General features: G+C 44.9%; 1 protein-coding gene across 7 annotated transcripts in view; it reads right to left on the bottom strand.

The window, feature by feature from the left end:
* LOC140429667 (tudor domain-containing protein 7-like) overlaps window positions 1–21,261 on the bottom strand; it is a 197,622-nt gene that overhangs the window by 109,332 nt on the left and 67,029 nt on the right. For 6 of the 7 annotated variants that reach the window (XM_072516949.1, XM_072516954.1, XM_072516955.1 and 3 more), the window contains 2 exons: window positions 10,743–10,834; window positions 1,627–1,847 (listed from right to left, as the gene is read on the bottom strand). In XM_072516949.1, the coding sequence (XP_072373050.1) occupies window positions 1,627–1,847; window positions 10,743–10,834 (313 nt within the window). The remainder of the gene's footprint in view (window positions 1–1,626; window positions 1,848–10,742; window positions 10,835–21,261) is intronic. The other variant, XM_072516953.1, reaches the window with a different exon arrangement.

Here is a 21,261-nt window from a genome sequence, read left to right as displayed (position 1 = left end):
AAGCATCACCAACAGCAAATCTGTTTCCTACATAAGCCAGCTCCATGACCTACCCTTACTGTTGCCACATGTCTAGCATTAAGTGCATTATTCTGGCACAGTTGCACTCAAGTCAGAAGGTTGTGGGTTCAAGCCTCACTTCAGCCTTCAACATGCAGCCTAGGCTCACATTATGGTGTTGCACTTGGAGTGCTGTAACATCTTTCATATGAAAGATAAAACTACCTGCCTGCCCAGAGGGATGATAAAGATCCTATGACACTATTTGATGAGAAGTGAGAGCCTAATGTCCAAGCTAACATTTCACCTCCAACTAAAGCCACAAAAACAAGGTCAGCTCACTATACAATATTGTGCATAAATTATCTGGTGCATTTATCGATGCAACAGTGACTGCACATTGGGGTATTCAGAGGATGTGATAAGATGTTAGATAAATGCAGGATTTTTTTTGCTTCATGCGCTATTGCTCGCTCGACCTGTCTTTCTCACATCAATCCTGTTTATTTTCCAGTGTGCTATTTTGTTCTTGCAAATTGTCAGCTTTAGATTTACAAACATTTCTCCAATTTTACATCAATGAAATATTAGAATCAATTTGCACCCTCTCATACCTTAAATGTCATGTGGCTGAAAACCAATTTTTAAATCTTCAGAAAAAGGAATAATTTCTATACTATGACCAGATTCAATGGGTGATAACACTCGTGTTACCCCCCTCAAGACATAAGTCTTTGAACCATGTCCTTAGGAATCATAACAGTATAAAACACAAACAACAATAAGGTTCAACTCAACATTTAAAGTATATATTTTAAGAAACTGAAATTATACCATTGGATATTTTTACTCTGGAATCTCTCATGATTTTGATGGCAGTAAAATATGGTTTTGAAATACTTCTATATACTTGTTTCTCAGGTTTGCTAATCACAATAATATCCAATTAAATTAAATCTTTGTTGAAACCTTACCACTGGGTGCCTTTGATCTGACAAGGTGCAAGCATGGCAATAAAAATCCAAATAAGATAATTAACTTCTCTGCTAAGATAAGAGGCTGTAGATCTTTAAAAAGGTAACAAATATAATTATTTTTTTCTCAGTTAAGAGGCTGCTTGAAAGATTTGATTTTTGTTCAAAACACGTAAATTGTACTCAGCATTATTTTTGACTTCCTGGTGTACTTTGCAACACTAAACATATTAACGAGAGAAAAAGGGCCACTTTAAAACTGCTTTGTGAAGTCATCCTTGTCAACACAATTCTTTGCACTTGCAAACCAATCACAGTACTGGAAACGTTATTCTTCAAAAGCAACTCAAAGGACCAATAAGCACTAGTCATCACAGACCAATGGCTGATGAGATTTCTCGATCAGATTGTTCAAATAGACCAATCAGTGTAAAGAAAAAGCCATTGTTAAATCTACCACAGAAGATTACATATAGGCTTTACTACTTTCCTCTCCCAACAACAACAGGGCAAGAAAGGTACATTGAGGGGTGAAGTAGTGTGTAGAGGGAGAAAAGTGGAGATTGGAAAAAAGATCAATACATCTGAATTTGAAATTGCATTCAAAATTCTCTTTTATAATAACTTGTCAGTTGTTATAATGCCCACTCACTGTGCATACATGGGTCCAACGTTCTAACTGTTTAAAAACATCTTGCTGGAGATCCTCATTGAACATCTTTCTGTACAGTTGTGGCAATTTTGAGATCCAAATTCCATGAACGTATTTGTCCATGATCTCCTTCAGTCGGGATTGTATCAATTCACTATTGTAGCTGGTTTGAGATGCTGAAGAATTGGATTTTTCAGTCGCCATGCCATCACTCCAAACAGCTACATATGTCGAAAAAAATGCATCAAAACTTATAATAATCTTTATTGTCACAAGGTTAACTTTGGCTTTCATTAACACTGCAATGAAGTTACTGTGAAAATCCCCAAGTTGCCATATTACAGCTCTTGTTCGGGTACACTGAGGCAGAATTCAGAATGTCCAATGCACCTAACTGCACGTCTTTAGGGATTTGTGGGAGGAAATCCACACAGACACAGGGAGAACGTGCAGACTCCGCACAGACAGTAACCCAAGCCAGGAATCGAACCCGGGACCCTGGCGCTGTGATGCAACAGTGCAAACCACTATGCTACCGTGCCACCCATAAAGCTGTCTTCACAAGCCGTCTTCACTAGTAGCATAATTAGAATAAGATCAAATTCAAAAATAGGGACTGTTTTATTAACACCCATCCTGGACATTAGCAGCATGGAGTCAGTGTATTATTGGGGCCTGTATTATGCCAATAGTCTTCAGAATAAGGTAATAAGCATCAATTCCTCAAGCTATTGTAGCGATGACTTTTTCTACTGACTGCGTTTGTGGAACAGTATGTTAAATAAGTGCATACCAGACCAGATGTAGATTGAAAGAAAATTCAACATTAAAAGAAAACATAATACTCTGTCCCAACTGTCAAACAAAAGGCTGAAAGTACATAGCATCATTCAGTGGCCAATTAAATATCCATTATTATTTTCACCCAGAAAGTGGCAAGCTTTACTTTATTAAATCCACTATTATGGGCAGCACGGTGGCACAGTGGCTAGCATTGCTGCCTCACTGCGCCGAGGTCCCAGGTTCGATCTTGGCTCTGGGTCACTGTCCGTGTGGAGTTTGCACATTCTCCCCGTATTTGCGTGGGTTTCGCCCCCACAACCCAAAGATGTGCAGGGTAGGTGGATTGGCCATGCTAAATTGCCCCTTAATTGGAAAAAATTAATTGGGTACTCTAAATGTATTTATTTTTTTAATCCACTATTATGATCACCCTCTACAGTAATGGCAAATTCTTTCCCTCTATAATCAATCAAAACTTGCAATAATATGAAAGATAATGGGCAACACATCAACAAAGTTAACCTTTTAAGGTAGAGACATAATCAGAATAAACGGACGCTGAACCTAATATTAGGGGTTTGGTCAAAGAGGTGAATTTTAAGTCAGTTTGGGTGGCGCATGAGGTAGAGAGGCAGGGCAGGAGGAGGCTAGTAATAGGAAGGGCCCCCAAGTCTTTTTTAAAAGAGTGTTAAATTAGAAATCTTGGGAATCTAGGAGCCAATGTCGGCCAGCAGGGTAAGGTGAATGTGTGGATGAATGGCAAGTCATAGGATATTCATAGTAGAATTTTGGATAAACTGAGGCTCCAAACTTTGAAAGTTGAGAGCGTCGCCAGGAGAGTTTGGGAATATTATAGAGTGGAAGTGACAGGCATTTGTCATCATCCCAGTTGATATTACAATCAAACAGGAAGATCCCAAGAGATTGTAACTTTTCCTTTTTTAAATAAAATGTGGAAGAACAGAGTCACAGGATTGCCAATTAGTTTTAACAAGAGGAAAAACATTTATTAAACATGAAGCATTTGGATTATAATACAATACTCAAGTTCAACAATTACACACGTTTTAGGATTGAACCAGATTACAAAGCACATCTTAACTACAATGGTCTCATTAACACACAGAGTCCCTTTTAAACACACAAGATGACTGTGGACAAATACTTTCCACTTTGAACCCAAGTGAAAGTTTGTGGATGTATCCTTAGATACCACCCTGATAATGGTCTTGTGAGAGTTTCCAAACTCTACTCCCAAATACACCCTTTAATTTTCTCTCAAAAGTATGCTTTCAATATATAAAAGGCAAGAGAGGCAAAAAATAGGCATTGGACCACTGGAAAATGTGGATGGAGAAGTAATAAAGGGAAACAAAGAAATGGCAGAGGAACTGAATAGTTACTTTACACCAGTCTTCACAGTGGAAGATACCAGTGGAATGCCTGACCTCCAGGAGAATCAGGGGGCAGGGGTGAGTGCAGTGACCATCACTAAGGAGAAGGTTCTGGGGAAACTGAAAGGTCTGAAGGTGGACTACACCCCCTAGGGTTCTAAAAGAGATAGGCAAGGAGATCGTGAAGGCATTGGTGGTGATCTTTCAGGAATCACTGGAGGCAGGAAGGATCCCAGAGGACTGGAAAGTGGCTAATGTAGCACTGCTGTTTAAAAAGGGAGGGAGGCAGAAGATGGGAATTTATAGGCCAGTTAGCCTGACATTGGTCATTGGTAAGATTTTAGAGTCCATTATTAAAGATGAGATCACGGGGTACTTAGACGTGCATGATAAAATATGACTGAGTCAGCACGGCTTCGTCAAGGGGAGGTCTTGTCTGACAAATCTGTTAAGAGTTCTTTGAGGAGGTAACAAGGAAGTTAGACAAAGGAGAACCAGTGGACATGATTTATTTAGATTACCAGAAGGCCTGTGACAAGGTGCTGCATAGGAGACTGTTAAATAAGAGCCCTTGGTGTTAAGGGTAAGATCCTGGCATGGATAGAGGATTGGCTGACTGGCAGAAGGCAGAGAGTGGGGATAAAGGGGTCTTTTTCAGGATGGCAGCCGGTGACTACTTGTGTGCCTCAGGGGTCAGTGCTGGGACCACAAACCTTTTCCCAATATACATTAATGATCTGGAAGAATAAACTGAAGGCACTGTTGCTAAGTTTGCAGATGATACAAAGATCTGTAGAGTGACAGGTAGTATTGAGGAAGCAGGGGGGCTCAGAAGGCCTTGGACAGGCTAGGAGAGTGGGCAAAGAATTGGCAGATGGAATACAATGTGGAAAAGTGTGAGGTTATGGACTTTGGAAGGAGGAATGGCGGCATAGACTATTTTCTAAATGGAGAGATGGTTAGGAAATCAGAAGCACAAAAAGGACTTGGGAGTCCTTGTTCACGATTCTCTTTAGGTTAATGTGCAGATTCAGTCGGCAGTTAGGAAGGCAAATGCAATGTTAGCATTCATGTCGAGAGGGCTAAAATACAAGACCAGGGATGTACTTCTGAGGCTATATAAGGCTCTGGTAAGACCCCATTTGAAGTATTGTGAGCAGTTTTGGGCCCCGTATCTAAGGAAGGATGTGCTGGCCTTGGAAAGGGCCCAGAGGAGATTCACAAGAATGATCCCTGGAATGAAGAGCTTGTCGTATGATGAACGGTTTTGGACTCTGGGTCTGTACTCGGAGTTTAGAAGGATGAGGGGGGATCTTATTGAAACTTACAGGATACTGCCTGGATAGAGTGGACATGGAGAGAATGTTTCCACTTGTAGGAAAAACTAGAAGCAGAGGACACAATCTCAGACTAAAGGAACGATCCTTAAAACGGAGATGAGGAGGAATTTCTTCAGCCAGAGGGTGGTGAATCTGTGGAACTCATTGCCACAGAAGGCTGTGGAGGCTAAACCACTGGGTGTCTTTAAAACAGAGATAGATAGGTTTTTGATCAATAAGGGGATCAGGGGTTACGGGGAGAAGGCAGGAGAATGGGGATGAGGAAAATATCAGCCATGATTGAATGGCGGAGCAGACTCGATGGACCGAGTGGCCTAATTCTGCTCCTATGTTTTATGATTTTTCCCCGTAGCAGTTTGCATACCGAAATCCAAGCCTGGTTTTACAAATGACGCTTTTGACTCCACTTTTAACAGCGAATCTAGTCCAGAATTTTACACCAACCCCTTTAAGTTTCCTGTGTATTAATTGCTTTTACACAGATCTAGCCACCGATTTCTATAGTTATTTCAACTCCCCCAGGCTGTAGTAAATTCTCACAAACCTGAAAATCATTTCAGATATTTTTTAAAAATGTGTCTACAGGATGTGGGCATCGCTGGTTAGGCCAGCATTTATTGCCCAGTCATAGTCGCCCTCCAGAAGGTGGTGGTGAGTTTCCTTCTTGGACTGCGGCAGTCCTTGAGGTGTAGGTACACTCACTGTGCAGTTAGGGAAGGAGTTCCAGTATGTTGCCCCAATGACAGTGAAGGAACGGCGATATATTTCCAAGTCAGGGTCGTGAGTGACTTGGATGGAAGCCTCCAGGCGGTGGGGTTCCCAGGTATCTGCTGCTCTTGTCCTTCCAGATGGTAGTAGTCATGGGTTTGGAAGGTGCTGTCTAAGGCAGGCATTTTCAAAGTCAGGGTCACGACTGGTGGGTGGGTCGCGCGGGGGGGGGGGGGGGGGGGTTTGGTTCCGTCGTGGCGCCCCCGATTGCGCAAATTCATGCGCAACAGCCGGTTTTGACAATGCCGGCTGCGATCGGCCTTCAAAACGACGGATCGACCATATAAAAAAAATGCGGGCACACTGCGCAGGCTTGTCCGCTCATCGGCGCACATGCACAGAACGTGGTTCCGTGAGCTCCAATAAGAAAAACTGATCAGCTAGCATTTAAGGCACGATTTCACCCAGAATGTGAAGGTACTTTTTTTCTAATTCTTTTCGGAATTTCTGTTCTATTTCTGATCCCAAAGCCGACTGAGCTACCAGCACCTAAGTAGCCAAATCCTGTGTTACACTGAATTACATTGAATATACCACCACTTCCGGCCAACCAGCCCATGTCCACATTTTGCTTCATTTGGAACATAATTGAGCATAAGGCACTATTCATACAGGAAAGAAAACAAGTGGAGAAACAAAAGAACATTCTGGCCAGCCAATCAGCCCACACGTCGGAATTGAATGAAATGCAAATTGTTACAGGAGCAAATACTTTATCCCTCATATCTTTCAAAGTATGAAGCAGTTACTGGTCTGGCCAGGTGGACAGAAATGCAGCAAATGGAAGACACCCTGAGAAGTGTGAGGTGATGCATTTGGGGAGGTCAAAAAAGGCAAAGAATTACAAAATAAATGGGAGGATATTAAGAAGTGTAGAGGAAGGGAGAGACCTTGGAGTGAATGTCCACAGATCCCTGCAGGACAGGTTGCAAAGGTGGTTAAGGAGACATCTGGAACCCTTCCATTTATTAGCCAAGGTGGGTTTGTGCAATCAGAGGAGGAGAAGATACATTTTTAAATGCAATGTAATCTTTCTGCCTGAAGGGAGGCAGAGAGCAGGCCACACCTCCCGAACGACGGGTCACGTGCTTTCGGCGCGATTACGATTCTTCCATTCTGTCAGCAGCAAACAAGGTAAGAGAAGATGGTGGGTCGTGAAGGTCGGCCGGCGGGGGTCGCGAAGGTCGGCCGGCGGGGGTCGCGAAGGTCGGTCGGCATGGGTTGCGAAGGTCGGTCGGCGTGGGTCCCGAAGGTTGGCTGGTTGGTAAAAATGGGTCCCCGGAAAAAATGTTTGAAAAACACTGGTCTAATGAACTTTGGTGAGTTGCTGCAGTGCATCTTGTAGATGGTACACACAGCTGCCACTGTTCATCAGTGATGTTGAATGTTCGTGGAAGGTGGAGCAATCAAGCGGACTGCTTTGTCCTGCATGGTGTCGAGCTTCTGGAGTATTTTTGGAGCTGCACTCATCCAGGCAAGTAGAGAGCATTCTATTACACTCCTGACTTGTGTCTTGTAGATGGTGGACAGGCTTTGGGGGATCAGGGGTGTTAGTCGCTGTAGGATTCGTAGCCTTTGACCTGCCCTGGTAGCCACGGTATTCATATGGCTAGTCCAGTTCAGTTTCTGATCAATGGTAACCCCCAGAATGTTGATTGTGGGGGATTCAGCGATGGTAATGACATTGAATGTCAAGGGGTGGTGGTTAGATCCTCTCTTGTAGGAGATGGTCATTGCCTGGCACTTGCGTGACTCGGATGTAACTTGCCACTTGTCAGCCCAAGCCTGGATTTTGCTGCATTTGTACATGGACTGCTTCATACGAGGAGTCGCGAATGGTGAACATTTATGCAGTTATCCGCAAACGTTCCCACACATCCCCACTTTTGACTGTATGATAGAAGGGGAGTCATTGATGAAGCAGCTGAAGATGGTTGGGCCTAGGACACTACCCTGAGGAACTCCTGCAACGAAGTCCTGGAGCTGAGAATATTGACCGCCAACCACCGCAACCATCTTCCTTTGTGACAGGTATGACTCCAACCAATGGAGAGTTTTTCCCCCAATTCAAGATAAAGATAGACAGTTTTTTGAAGAATAAAGGAATAAAGGGTTCTGGTGTTCGGGCGGGAAAGTGGAGGTGAGTCCACAAAGGATCAGTCATGATCTCACTGAATGGCGGAGCAGACTCGAAGGGCCAGGTGGCCTACTCCTGCTCCTAGTTCTTATGTTCTTATTCCCATCAACTCCAGTTTAGCGAGGGCTCCATGATGCCATACTCGGTCAAATGCTGCCTTGATGTCAAGGGCAGACACTCTCACCTCACCTCTGGCATTCAGCTCTTTTGTCCATGTTTGAACCAAGGCTGTCATGAGGTCAGGAGCTGAGTGACCCTTGCGTAACCCAAACTGAGCATCCGTGAGCATTCTGGCATTTCTCAGCTCATTCTAGTACCTTTGACCTCAGAAATCTTGGAAACTTATCTTCATTTCTTCCGCTTCCTTAACTAGTTGCTCTTCAGATCTCAACCATTACTCCACAGTTTGGCTTTTCTTCTAACAAAGCTGAGATGTTCCCTCTCTAACCTTCAAAACCAACTGCTATTAGCAGCTGTGAGAGCTGTCTTCTCTCTCACTACCTATCTTCAACTGCAATCAAATTAGCTAGCTAAAACTTAAAAGCTTCTCAACCTTACAAGGCCCCAGTTGTTAAGCAACATCCACATGATTATACCTTTTATTTCTTCTTCACGCCATAGCCCTCCCTAAGCACAACAGAAACACAGTTGGAAATACTGCTGGTATGGAGGGAGTCAAAACCCCCGAAGACCGAACTATGTCTTTCGGACATGTCAAGTTTTCTGGGTATGGAAAAAATCAAGTTCGCCTTGAGGGGATCTGTATTGGGTTCGCCCGAAGGTGGCAACCATTCATCGACTTCTTCGCGGGAGAGTAAACGTCAGCAGGGGGGCGGGGGGGGGGAAGAGAGTAGAGTAGGAGGGATAAATAGGCAGGTAGTGTCTATGGGAGAGGAGCGGGTATGTGCATTATGGTTTGATTGAAGTGTTGGTTTTCCGTTGATGTTTGCATATTTCTGTAATCTGTAACGGTTTACAATGCCAAAATATACCTCAATAAAATTGTTTGTTCAAAAGAAGAAACACAGTTGAAATTGAAACCAACCCTCACGCATATAAACATCGTTGTCCAGCATGAATCTAACTATAGATTTTACTCTTCCAGGCAGAAACATTACATTAAACACCCTTAAAACTATACCTGATTTCTAATGTTTACCAATACAAATATAAATTTCTTAAAACTACCTTTATTTTCCTAACACATTGTTAATGAGGGTTGATCAAATGGGACCACTATTGATTTCTCTTTATATTAAATTAACTTTGACCCGTAACTTTTCAATTAGAACTGATCCCTCTAGTTGTCCATTCATATGGACAGATTTCGTAATAAGATTTTTTAATAATAATCTTTATTGTCACAAGTAGGCTTACATTAACACGACAATGAAGTTACTGTGATAAGCCCCTAGTCGACACATTCCGGCACCTGTTCGGGTACACAGAGGGAGAAGTCAAACAATCCAAATGACCTAACATCACGTCTTTTGGGAATTGTGGGAGGTAACCGGAGCACTCGGAGGAAACCCACGCAGACGTGGGGAGAACGTGCAGACTCTGCACAGGCAGGGACCCAAGACAGGAATCAAACCTGGGACCCTGGCGCTGTGAAGCAAAAGTGCTAACCACGGTTTGTGAGGCTAGCAGATGAATATATAGACAGAACAAGGTCATGGAGATTATTTGCCTGTTAATTCCATATGGAAAAGTGACAGCTGATAGTTAGGTGTCTGTAAAGTTGAACATGGTTGTATTGATATTCCTCGTAATCCCACTTTGAATACGAAGAGGCAATGTAGCATTGCCAATCCATCTTAACTGCACATCTTTGGACTGTGGAAGGAAAACGGAGCACCTGGAGGAAACCCATGCAGACATGGGAAGAACGTGCAAATTCCGCACAGATAGTCACATAAGGTGGAATTGAACCCGGGTCCCTGGCGCTGTGAGGCTGCAGTGTTAATCACTGTGCCACCGTGCCATGCCGCCCCTTAAACTCCCATGGTTTTGCTTTAAGTGCACGTTTAATTGGTGTCGATAATAGTTATCCTATGTTTAATATATCTGTGAATGTCTCGCTCTAATATTGTGAACAATATTACTTTGAGGATTAACTTGAAAGAAAATTGAACCATATGGATGATGGTTTCAACATTAATTGGGATACATGAGGCAGGTTAGGTGGATTGGTCATGCTAAATTGCTACTTAGCGTCCAAAGATTAGTTAGGGTAATGGGATTGCAGGGGAGTGGGCCTAGGTAGGGTGCTCTTTCAGAGGGTCAGTGCAGACTCGATGGGCCAAATGACCTCCTTCTACACTGCAGGAATTCTATGCCTTCCATTCTAATGCTCAAGGTCAAGTAGGCAGCACACGTACTGAATATGGCACAGGGTTGAATTGGCCTGGTTCAACTGAAACAGTGGTGAGGGCAGAGTTTTTGACAGGGTTTTATGGTAATTGCTTTGGTTCGCTAATGCTCAATTGGAAGAAGTCAAAATAGTTTAAGACTGGACCTCTCTTCCGGCTCCCAAACCCACACCTCTCAAGGTCGGCACAAGGATTGATCGAATTCAATACAAATTTGAATTTTAAATGTTTACGGCAAGTTTCCATGATCAGCATTGACATAAAAATATTACTATGTATGTACATGAATTGCAACATGCACAAGTTAAAGCTATCTACATACCATTATGTTCACTTGGAGTATTTTTGGCTAAATGCACCTGAAGTTCTTTTTGAAATCTGGGAGGAAATGTCACAGTCGGCCTTTTCTCAGATCTATAAAACCAAAACATGCACAATGATAGTAAGATTGGAAATCTTAATTAGTAATCTACTGTTATTGCACAGGTCTTTTTCCAATGAAATGTTAAAAAAAAATATAGGGACATTCGGATATGCTTGGTGTTTTTGGTAACTTTGGACAGGGTGAATATCCAGGCATTAACGTAAAACACAAGATGAAAAATGTATGAGTCCATTGGAGCATTGACACTTTCGCAGCAGTTCCAGGTGGTTCACAGCCTGGCAAGTTATAGATCTAGTCATTGCAGACGAATAATCACAAATCAGGATTTTAAAATGAGCCTCTCAATCCAGCCGATCCATATGCGATGGGCATTTCAGACATAATGGCCAAACAAATCAAAAGATAGAGGGGTGATTCTCCGATATTGAGGCCAAGTATTCACGCCGTCGTGAACGCCGTTGCGTTTCACGACGGCGCAAACAGGGCCCGGACACTACCTATTCTGGCCCCCACAGGCCTCCATCCTGCGCATGCGTGGGGAACGTCTTACGCACGCCGGTCCCTCACCAACATGGAGCCGGTGTTCTGAGGCCGGCCCGCCGATTGGTGGGCCCCGATCGCAGGCCAGACACCATCGGAGGCCACCCCGGTGAAGGAGCCCCCCCCAACCCCCACTGGCGGCCCCCCCCCGCCCCCCCCCCCCAAGCGTTCCAGCCGGCAGCGACCAGGGGTGGACGGCGCCGGCGGGAACCTTTCGTGTCGTAGCAGCTGCTCGGCCCATCCGGCCGGAGACTCGCCGCTCGTCCGAGCGGCCCGATGCGAATCGCGCGCCGCTGGTTTCCGGGGGTGGGAGAAACGCATGCGGGGGTCGAGGCGGCATGGCACGATTCGCGCGGCGCCCCGGCGATTCTCCCACCCGGCGTTGGGGAGGGGGGGGGGGAATAGCGCCCATAATTTACTAATTGAGGTGCCATTTATTCCAGAAGGGAACCAGTATTGCAATTGTTTTTTTTGACTCTGTCTCATTCTTTTTAAAATCACTACTCCAGCAGTCATACACACCAATGCAGGATTTTACATATAATGCAATATATTTGAAATTCCTATATTCATCACAAAGTCACCTTCTCATTTGTTATTAACCAGCTTACTTTGGTTAGACTGTATATTTGCATAGATATCTGATCATTGACAACACTTTGGATAAAAAACTGCTAGCTGACACTTTGTCTCTGAAATTGGGGTTATAGCTGAGGCTGGGTCTTCCACAGGCTGCAGTCATAGTTTAAATTTTAATGAAGGTTTGTTTTTGATGGCACATTTCTACAATGACTGGCTCTTTCTATAGCTATATTTAAAAAAAGAAGCTCTTCCCATTACCCGAGAAAGGGGTTGAAGTCTGTTATATTATTTACTTCAGATTAGAGCCAGTTACAGTATGGCCTTTGTTTTCGGAAACTAATCTATCAAATCCACTTAACGTCACATCCTATTTTTTCCTTTGCGTGAAGAATGCAAACTTTGTCCTACAGTATTTCTGCGCAACCTGACAGCTGGTCATTAAGTCTTCAACTTTGTCAGACATCCTCGTGACGTCACTATTGATCTAAGCAAAATTGTTCCAAGTAAGGAAATTACTGGCACGTTTTCTTTTCATGTAATCTCCAATTGCCTTTGTAAAAAAACATTCACACAATGATTTTGCATTGGTGAGGCCATCCCTAATTCCTCTTGCGAAGGCGGTGGTGAGCAAACTTCTTGAACCTCTGCAGCCCATGTGGTGCACATACACCCACAATGTTGTTTGGACGGGAGTTCCAGAATTTTGACCTGAAAAGGAATGGCAATATAGGTATGTGGCTTGGAGGGGAACTTGCAGGTGACAGCGCTCCCATGCATCTACTGCCCTGTCCTTCCAATATTTTTAGATTAAACAAGTATTTGAAGAACAAGTAAAGCACAACTTATTTTTAATACCACTATGATATTTCTCCTGGGTTGCATGGCGTAGTGTTCTGCAGATTAATTTTTAATTCTGAAAGTTAAATCCTAGGGGGTTTAGAATCCACTTCTGATATCAAATGTTTCAATCCTCGATTGTCTCTGTTGTTGGATTGCTTGCCTGGTATCAAATCTTGGTGAATTATAACTTCCTCCAATTCACCATTAAGAATGTTGAAGCTATTAGGCCCCTATTAAAGACTGCATTTGGATTTCATTCCGCAGACTGAACTGGACAGTTGGCAATCTAGCAGACCCAGTTCAGTCCTGAGCTGGACAGTTGGCAATCTCGCAGACCCAGTTCAGTCCTGAGCTGATGTTTTAAACCTTAAAAGCCTGATCAATTAGATTTCCTCACCATGGTTAAATCATTAATTCATGATCTCTGGGATGCTGGTCTAGAAACATTACCACTACACCATTGGATCAAACCTTAACCTTTCCCACATGTTTCTACCTCAAACCCTCTGCTGCTAAAATACACCTATTTTCACTGGCAGGTGTGACGAGACGAACACTCCATTAGCTTCAATGTATCCAAAACTGCATTTATTGTATTGACAATATATCCCACTTACCCTCATCCTTTCCTTTATCACCTTGGTTCTCTTCCCCAAAAGGTTGCTGAATTTTTGCCTGAACATGTACATCTGTTCCTCTTAAGGATACCCATTTTGAAGTAACTGTCAGGGTTGAACTACCAGAAATAAGTCGGCGAATCTTTTAACTAATCCATTACAAGTTGATTCACTTGTTATGTATCTGAATCGATTTAAAATAAATTCTTAGTGTCCATATATAAAAAGAGCCCATTGACCTTTAAATCCTGGTCACAACCAGTGATAGTGAGAAAACTAGCATTCTCCTGAATTGCCATCATCCTGTCTGGTTAAGACACCTAAAGTGAAGACACAATTGCTTGCCTGGCAGAAGGCTATATCCTAAAATGAAACGAGCTGCAGGGCAATGTGAGTACAAGAGCAAGAAGTAATATTTGCGCCACACAAATGCCAGGCAATGACCATCTCCAATTAGAGAGGATCTAGCCATCTCACCTTGACAGTCAATGGCATTACCATTGCTGAATCCCCCACTATCAGCATCCTGGGGGATCACCATTGACCAAAATCACAACTTGACTAGCCATATAAATAATGTGGCTAAAAGAGCAGGTCAGAGGCTAGGAATCCTGTGACGGATAACTCACCACCTGGCTCCCCAAAGCCTGTCCACCATCAAGAAGGCACAAGTCAGAATAGAATAGAATCACCACAGTGCAAAAGGAGGCCATTTGGCCCATGGAGTCTGCACCGACTCTCTGAATCAGCACCCTACCTAGGCCCATGCCTCCACCCTATCCCTGTAACACTAAGGGGCAATTTAGCACGAACAATCCACCTAACCTGCATATTTTTTGACTGTGGCAGGAAACCGGAGCACCCGGAGGAAACTCACGCTGTCACGGGGAGAAAGTGCAAACTCCCACGGTCGGAATTGAAACTGGGGTCTTGGTGATGTGAGACAGCAGTGCTAACCACTGTGCCAATTAAGGGGCAATATAACATGGCAGATCTACCTACCCTGCACATCTTTGGGTTTTGGGCACGAGACCCATGCAGACATGGGGAGAATGTGCGAACTCCACACGGACAGTGACCTGGGGCCAGGATTGAACCACAGTCCTCAGTGCCATGAGACAGCAGTGCTAACCACTGGCCACCATGCTGCCCTTCACAAGACTAATATTAACCACACCCTATTTCTCAAGGTGGATGCTGCTCACCTGGGAGGTCCCGAGGAGACAAACTCAATTTTGTTAAATTTCCTTGCTTTTGATCAGATTAACAGTTAACCATGTGACTATGTTGATCTGTTCAAAAATACAACATGGAACAACAAAATCTGACAGCATTACGGAAAAATGATTTGAAATAGGTAGGCAAACTAAATGTTTTTAGTTAATTCAGCAATTTTGGTGATCAACAAAGCTTTATTGTACAAATGAAGACACAACAACAAATGCAATGTTGCAGTTGGAATGATTGCACCCCAATTACATCATCCAGTTAATTGAAAGGACTTGTCTGCTAACAGCAAAAAAAATCTTTTAAATGGGTGGTGCTCTTTATGAACTTTGGCCAAAAAGTGATTCATGCCTACTTTGCATCTTGTTAAACCTCTGTTGGATCATTTATGCAGTTACAGCTGAAGATTTGCTAAAAGCGGATTTATAAAACAATTGAAATGGGTTTAGTCAGATCATATTGTAAATTCAAGGTCACTCTACTTATTGTCATGTGCTGACCTCTCCATTACACTAAAGCGCTAACAAGCCTGTTGTTTCAACTAAATTCAATATGTGTCAAAGCAAGCTGACCAAGCAGATGAGTTCAACATATTTGCTTTGGTACCATGGATTTTGCATAACAGTTTTCAATACCAATGAATCCAAATTTCAATAGCGAGTTCATCCATTTTTGCTGCCCATCCAACAAGAACAGAATGGAGCATAGCAGAAACTCAATTATGATGAATGCATCAAATTATGTATTGTACCCAAGCTGAGAAATTCTGGGGTTATTTTTCTGTTCCTGCAGCTATTGAAGTGCTTAGATGCAAACACTGGAAAATTGTATGCCCCTAATAGTGGCCATTAAATTTATCATTCATGTTAAGGTGGAAAAAGTATAGAATGTACTCTAGCAAGCACATTCCTCCTCACTGCATTTCCTGTAATTGCTGTGCCCAGGTAAGTCGCCAATACAGGAACAAGAACAAACCTTGGATTTTCCCTTGCATCTAAAATATTCTACTTGAAAGCAATAGCACTCAATCTGTGGAGTACAAACTCATGGCACCAAAGCATGATATTTCATGAACCAGGAACGGGATTACAGGAACGGGAGTAAGCTAACTAAGCCAGATGTTTAGGCCTGTGCTGGCATACAGAGAGCACAAGCTGGTCTTTAACGCAACTTAATATACCTGCCGTTGTCATATTCTTTGCTATCTTTGGCTAATAAAAACCCATCTATCTCAGTTTTGAAACAATTAATTGAGGCATCAGTTGCCAATCGTGGAAGAGTTCCAAATTTCCACCACCCTTTGTATGAGGAAGTGTTTCCTAATTTCACTCCCAACGGGCCTGGCTCTAATTTTCAGATGATGCCACCCAAGTCCTAGACTCCCCAACCAGTGGAAATAGTTAATCACAAGCTAGCTGTAGCCACTTAAAATGGCCAACTCCCGATTCAAAATGGCGAATGGCAAATGCTGATGGGAAAGTCAGCCAACAAGACAAAAACCAGCAGCTGCAGGTTGGCTGTGTATTTACCTCTGGAAAGGCCAGACAATATCGATACCAGCAACCATCAGCATAACAAAACAACAGCCATCTGCATACTAATGAGCAATCCCCGGTAACAATAAGCAACATTTAGACACACAAAGCAAAACCAGACTCTTCGGTGCCAGCAGGAGCCTACACAAAAGGAGGTGAACGAGCACCTCAAGACCGCCCATCGATCAGGGAGCCGCTCCAGCATTGGAGAAAATCGAACCAAGCGATTGGGACAAAGTCCAATCACTTTGGGACCAGGTACAGGGTCCGCCCCGAAAGGCGGGAAGCCCCTGGGAACTGTAAGAATTGAGCCCCAAGTTCATATCGCTCTCTTCTTCTCCGCCTCTTCGCTCCCTTCACGCTCTTCTTCCTGCCCGGGTCACCCAGCAACAACGAACCAACATTGGCCGCGACCGGAGCAGTGAAGATCGAAATCGTAAGTCTTAATTCAACGCTCGCTACGCGATATGCGCTCCTAGCTACCAATCCGTACCAACTTCGAATCCCGCAGGCTCAGAACCCGAACGAAAGGCCATTTGTTTCCCTGACCTGGTGGGCCAGTTCCAAATTAAGTATAGGCCTGTTAGTTGTAGAAGTAGCTTAGATATAGAATGTGTGCATGAGTAGCGATTACTGTGTATAATAAATGTGCTTTGATTCAAATCTTACTAATTGGATTATTGATCATGACTCGGACTTGAACCTCGTGGCGGTATCATAAAGATACCTGCCGACTCAAGAGCAAAGGTAATAAAAGAGAGCAATTGAACTAAGGCAAAGTTAGCAACATTATTTGGCGACATCCTGACGGGACCCAATCTAGAAGTGGAAAACCACTCCGGGAGAACCCAAGAATTTGAATTAGAGATCCAATTGGAAACAGAAAACCAAAAGTGTTCAAGCAGTTCTGATCAATACTCATAATTCGGAAGTGTGTGTATGCATGCATAACTAACAGGGCGATAAGGTAAAACTGATAGATTTTTTTGTTGCGACAAAATTGTCGGAAGCTTGTATATCGGAAAGTAGCGAAAGCCGTACCCGTATTTACAACACCGCCTTAATACCCCTGTCCCAAATTTGAAGAGCAGCATTTGGATTAATACCCCTGTCCCAAATTTGAAGAGCAGCATTCGGATAGGAAAGATGGCAATGCAGGCAATGCAGGGCCAAATGAACCCAGAGGAATTTGTGGTCGCAGCGACCAGCAGCAGTAGAGTGGGACAATGTCCCATTTGGGAGGAAGAGATCAGGAAATATCTCAAAGGGAAAGGATGGCCCCTTTGGAATGAATTCTGTGACAACGAGGAATCAGGCCCCGGGAGTATAGGACATACTTGGTGGGAGAACCTGAGCGAGATCCACAAAAAGAGCGGATGGAAAGCCCGCAAGCCGATGGCAATCGTGTCCTGCTTGGCACAATTGCAAGGCACAGAGGAGGTTGTTAGGACGCTCCGGAAAGAAGTAGAGGGCATACATCGAATGAGTAAGGTCGATGTAAGCGAGGTAGTAAAGGGGAATTTGGAATTGAGAAAGAAGTTGGCAGCAAACGATGGAGAGGTGGAGGATGCCAAAAGGGCACACCAGTCTTGTCTGGCGCACTTAAGCAGCTTCCAGTCTCAATACGAAAAGGCCATCAGGACACACAACGTGCAGTCCTGGTACGTGAAGAAACAGAAAAGCAGGTAGAAGTATTATAGAGACAGCACTCCATGCTGCCACCACAGAACAAAGACAAAGCACCTTAGATCACGCAAAGTGCCGGAAGCAGATTGCTGAGCTGCAATCGCTGCTTTCAGTTCAGAAAGGTTTCCAGGAAACCTTTGGAGAAAAATTAGATCAGGAAGACGGCCCTGATTGGGAAGAATTGAACGAAACAGCGCAGAGATATGTTCAGGGAACATGTGAGCAGAGGAAAGTGCCCCAACCCCCCACACAGCAGATAGTTCAAGCTCCAATGAACCCAGTAACCACCCACCGCACAGCCACATCGGACGATGCAGAATTTCTATACTCCACCCCCTTAACAGTGACCCAATTACAGGGCGCGTGCGATAAGATCACACCGTTCCTCCCCACCTCAGACCCCCACCATTTCTTTGCCACAGTAAAGCATCAGGCGACCATGTACGGCCTGGATGAGCAAGAGCATGTAAAGCTCAGTTTTAAGTTTAGACCCTTCAGTAGCAGCAGCCCTTCCCGACCCACAGAACGTAGGAGGCGGCACCCTTGCAGAAATGCATACCGCGATCCTGGATGCGATCGGGTATAACCGGGGTGACCCCGTAGATGGCCTCAACAAATGTAGGCAAAATAAATCCGAGCACCCCACAGCGTTTGCTGGACGCCTGTGGATCCACTTTGCAGCAGTCTTTGGAGACTTAGACCGCGCCCATTTGTCCCCAGACAACATGGCCAAATGGACCCGCACCCTTAGCTCCCATGCCACAGAAACAGGACAGAAAGCTTGCGCGAGTTATGATCCCTCAGAGGAGGCCCATAACGAGAAGTGGGTAGTGAAAAGATTGTCCCGCACTTGGGAGCAATCTATACAAAGCAAACCCGCAGTCCAGAATCCCCAGGAAAAGCAGGCTGGAGCAAATATGCAGGCAGTAAAAACACACCAGCACCCCGCATGGGGGAATGAGGGAAAGAACAGCCCCCCACCCAAGTAACAGGAGTTTTACAACTGCGGGCACTTGGGACACTTCGCAAGAGAGTGCAATGCCCCTAAAAAGCCACAGAGAGCCCAGCAGACGGGCACTCTGATTAAGAAAAAGACAGAGCCCATTCATAGCGTTAGCACCCATTCAGATCAGACGGACTTGACCGGAACGGACTGACAGTGTACGGGCTCCCCTAGTTGGGTCTGCGACACCCTTTGTGATAGGTCCGGACGACTGGTAGTTGCAGCGAAAATTCGGGGACAGCCCTTCGAATTTCTCTGGGACACAGGAGGATCCCACACCACAATAAATTCCTCCACCATGTTTCAAAAAGACACGTGGCCCACTACAGCCACCATCACCCTCAGCGGCTTTACAGGCCACTCACAGCAGGGACACATCACAGCCCCTGTACCCATTCAAATCGGTACCATCACCACCAAGCACCCCGTAGTTTTAGTTGACCTGCCCCACACAGCAGAACACATTCTGGGAATCGATTTCATGAATTCCCACAATCTTTCATTTGATCCAGTCAACCAGTGTGTCTGAAAGATGGCAAAATCCGCAACAGCCCCCGCAACGCTCAACATAGGAGAGTACGCAAACAAAATTAGGTTCAACCCGACCACGCTTAGTACGGACAAGCAGGTTAGGGCAGTTCTGCAAAAGAACAGGGCAGCATTCGCGACCCACAAGCACGACTGTGGACGGATGACTGGCTCCGTACAAATAACAGGACCTGACCCTAGATCCCAAAAACAGTATGGATTTCCCCAAGAGGCAGAGGGAGAAATCTCAAAGGTAATAGAAAGCTTATTAGAGCAGGGCGTACTTAGATCAGTAGCCTCCACTAATAATGCCCCGATTTGGCCAGTGAGAAAGCCCGATGGATCATGGCGACTGACCATCGATTACCGGGAACTCAACAAAGTCACCCCTGCAGCAGCCGCCACAGTAACAACAAGTCCCGAGACCATGCTCAAGCAGGGACTCAATTCCCAATTCTTTACGGTTTTGGACGTCAGTAATGGATTCTGGTCCATTCTATTGGCAAAGGCGTGCCAGTACAAATTTGCCTTCACCTTTAAAGCACAGCAGTACACGTGGACATGCCTGCCACAAGGCTTCCACAACCCCCCTCCATTTTCCACCGACAGCTGGCAAATGGTTTAGTCAAATTCTCTCGCCCCGAATGTCTGGTTCAGTACGTAGACGACCTACTACTGCAGACAGACACCAAGGAAGAGCACATTGAGCTTCTGTCCGAACTTCTGGATCTCTTACACTCAATCGGTTGTAAAGTCAACCCCAAACAGGCCCAGATTTTGGAAGAAAAGGTGATATATTTGGGAACATTTATCACACATGGTAAACACGAGATCGAGCATAAAAGGATTGACTCGATTGCTAAATTGCCCCTTCCCCAGAACGTTTCAGCCCTCCGGTCGTTTTTAGGACTGGTTGGCTACTGCCGAAACCACATTGACGGTTTCGCCAGCAACTCAGCACCCCTCTCAGACCTCCTAAAGAAGGGAGCCCCCTGGGAATGGCTTCCGCAGCATACGGATGCTATGGACTCTTTGAAACAAGCACTCATAGCAGCCCCTGCACTACAAGTTCCAGACCCGCTTTCCCCTTACGACATAGAGGTAGCGACCACAGTCCGCACCCTTTCAGCCGTGCTCCTCCAGGAACGGCACGACCAGTTAAGGCCCGTAGCTTATGGCTCCAGAATTTTAGATGTTGTGGAGCAGGGATTTTCAGCCTGTGAGAGGCACCTGCTCGCAGTATTTTGGGCAGTGCAGTATTTTTCATATATTACCGGACTGAACCCCATTACAATTCTCACAGAACACACTCCCACCCAACTTTTACTGGACGGACGACTCAAGGACGGTACAGTAAGCCAGATTAGAGCAGCTAGATGGACCCTTCTCTTGCAAGGACGGGACATCACTGTGAAAAGGACAAAGACGCACACCTATTTAGCCGACAATTTACAGTACCCCAGAACCCCCCATGAATGCGAGATTATCTCTCCACACCACGACACAGGCCCCTTTATTGGTAAAATACCCCCCAGACAGATAGGTTGTTCAACCCAGAGCCCCCAGCACACGGACACGTGTGAGCCCATAAAGATCTATGTGGATGGAGCTTCCACAGTCTTGGATGGGAAGCGCATAACAGGTTGCGGTATATAAGTCGAGGACGCGCAGGGACGCGCCCTCGAGGAAATATCGTTAAAACTTCCAGGCCACTTAGGCGCGCAGGCAGCAGAGCTCGCGGCCATCGCGTATATAGTGGAACACCCAGATTCCTTCCCCAGCCCAGCAGACATATACTCGGACAGCCTCTATGTCTGCAACAGACTCACGGAATTCCTGCCCCTGTGGAAAGCAAGAGGATTTGTTTCCGCAGACGGGAAACCCCTCCCCTCAGCCCC

This window comes from Scyliorhinus torazame, chromosome 9, assembly GCF_047496885.1.
Source record: "Scyliorhinus torazame isolate Kashiwa2021f chromosome 9, sScyTor2.1, whole genome shotgun sequence".
In the NCBI taxonomy this organism is placed as follows: Eukaryota; Metazoa; Chordata; class Chondrichthyes; order Carcharhiniformes; family Scyliorhinidae; genus Scyliorhinus; species Scyliorhinus torazame.
The sequence above is the reverse complement of the archived record's forward strand: the minus strand, read 5'-3'. Positions and strand labels throughout refer to the sequence as shown.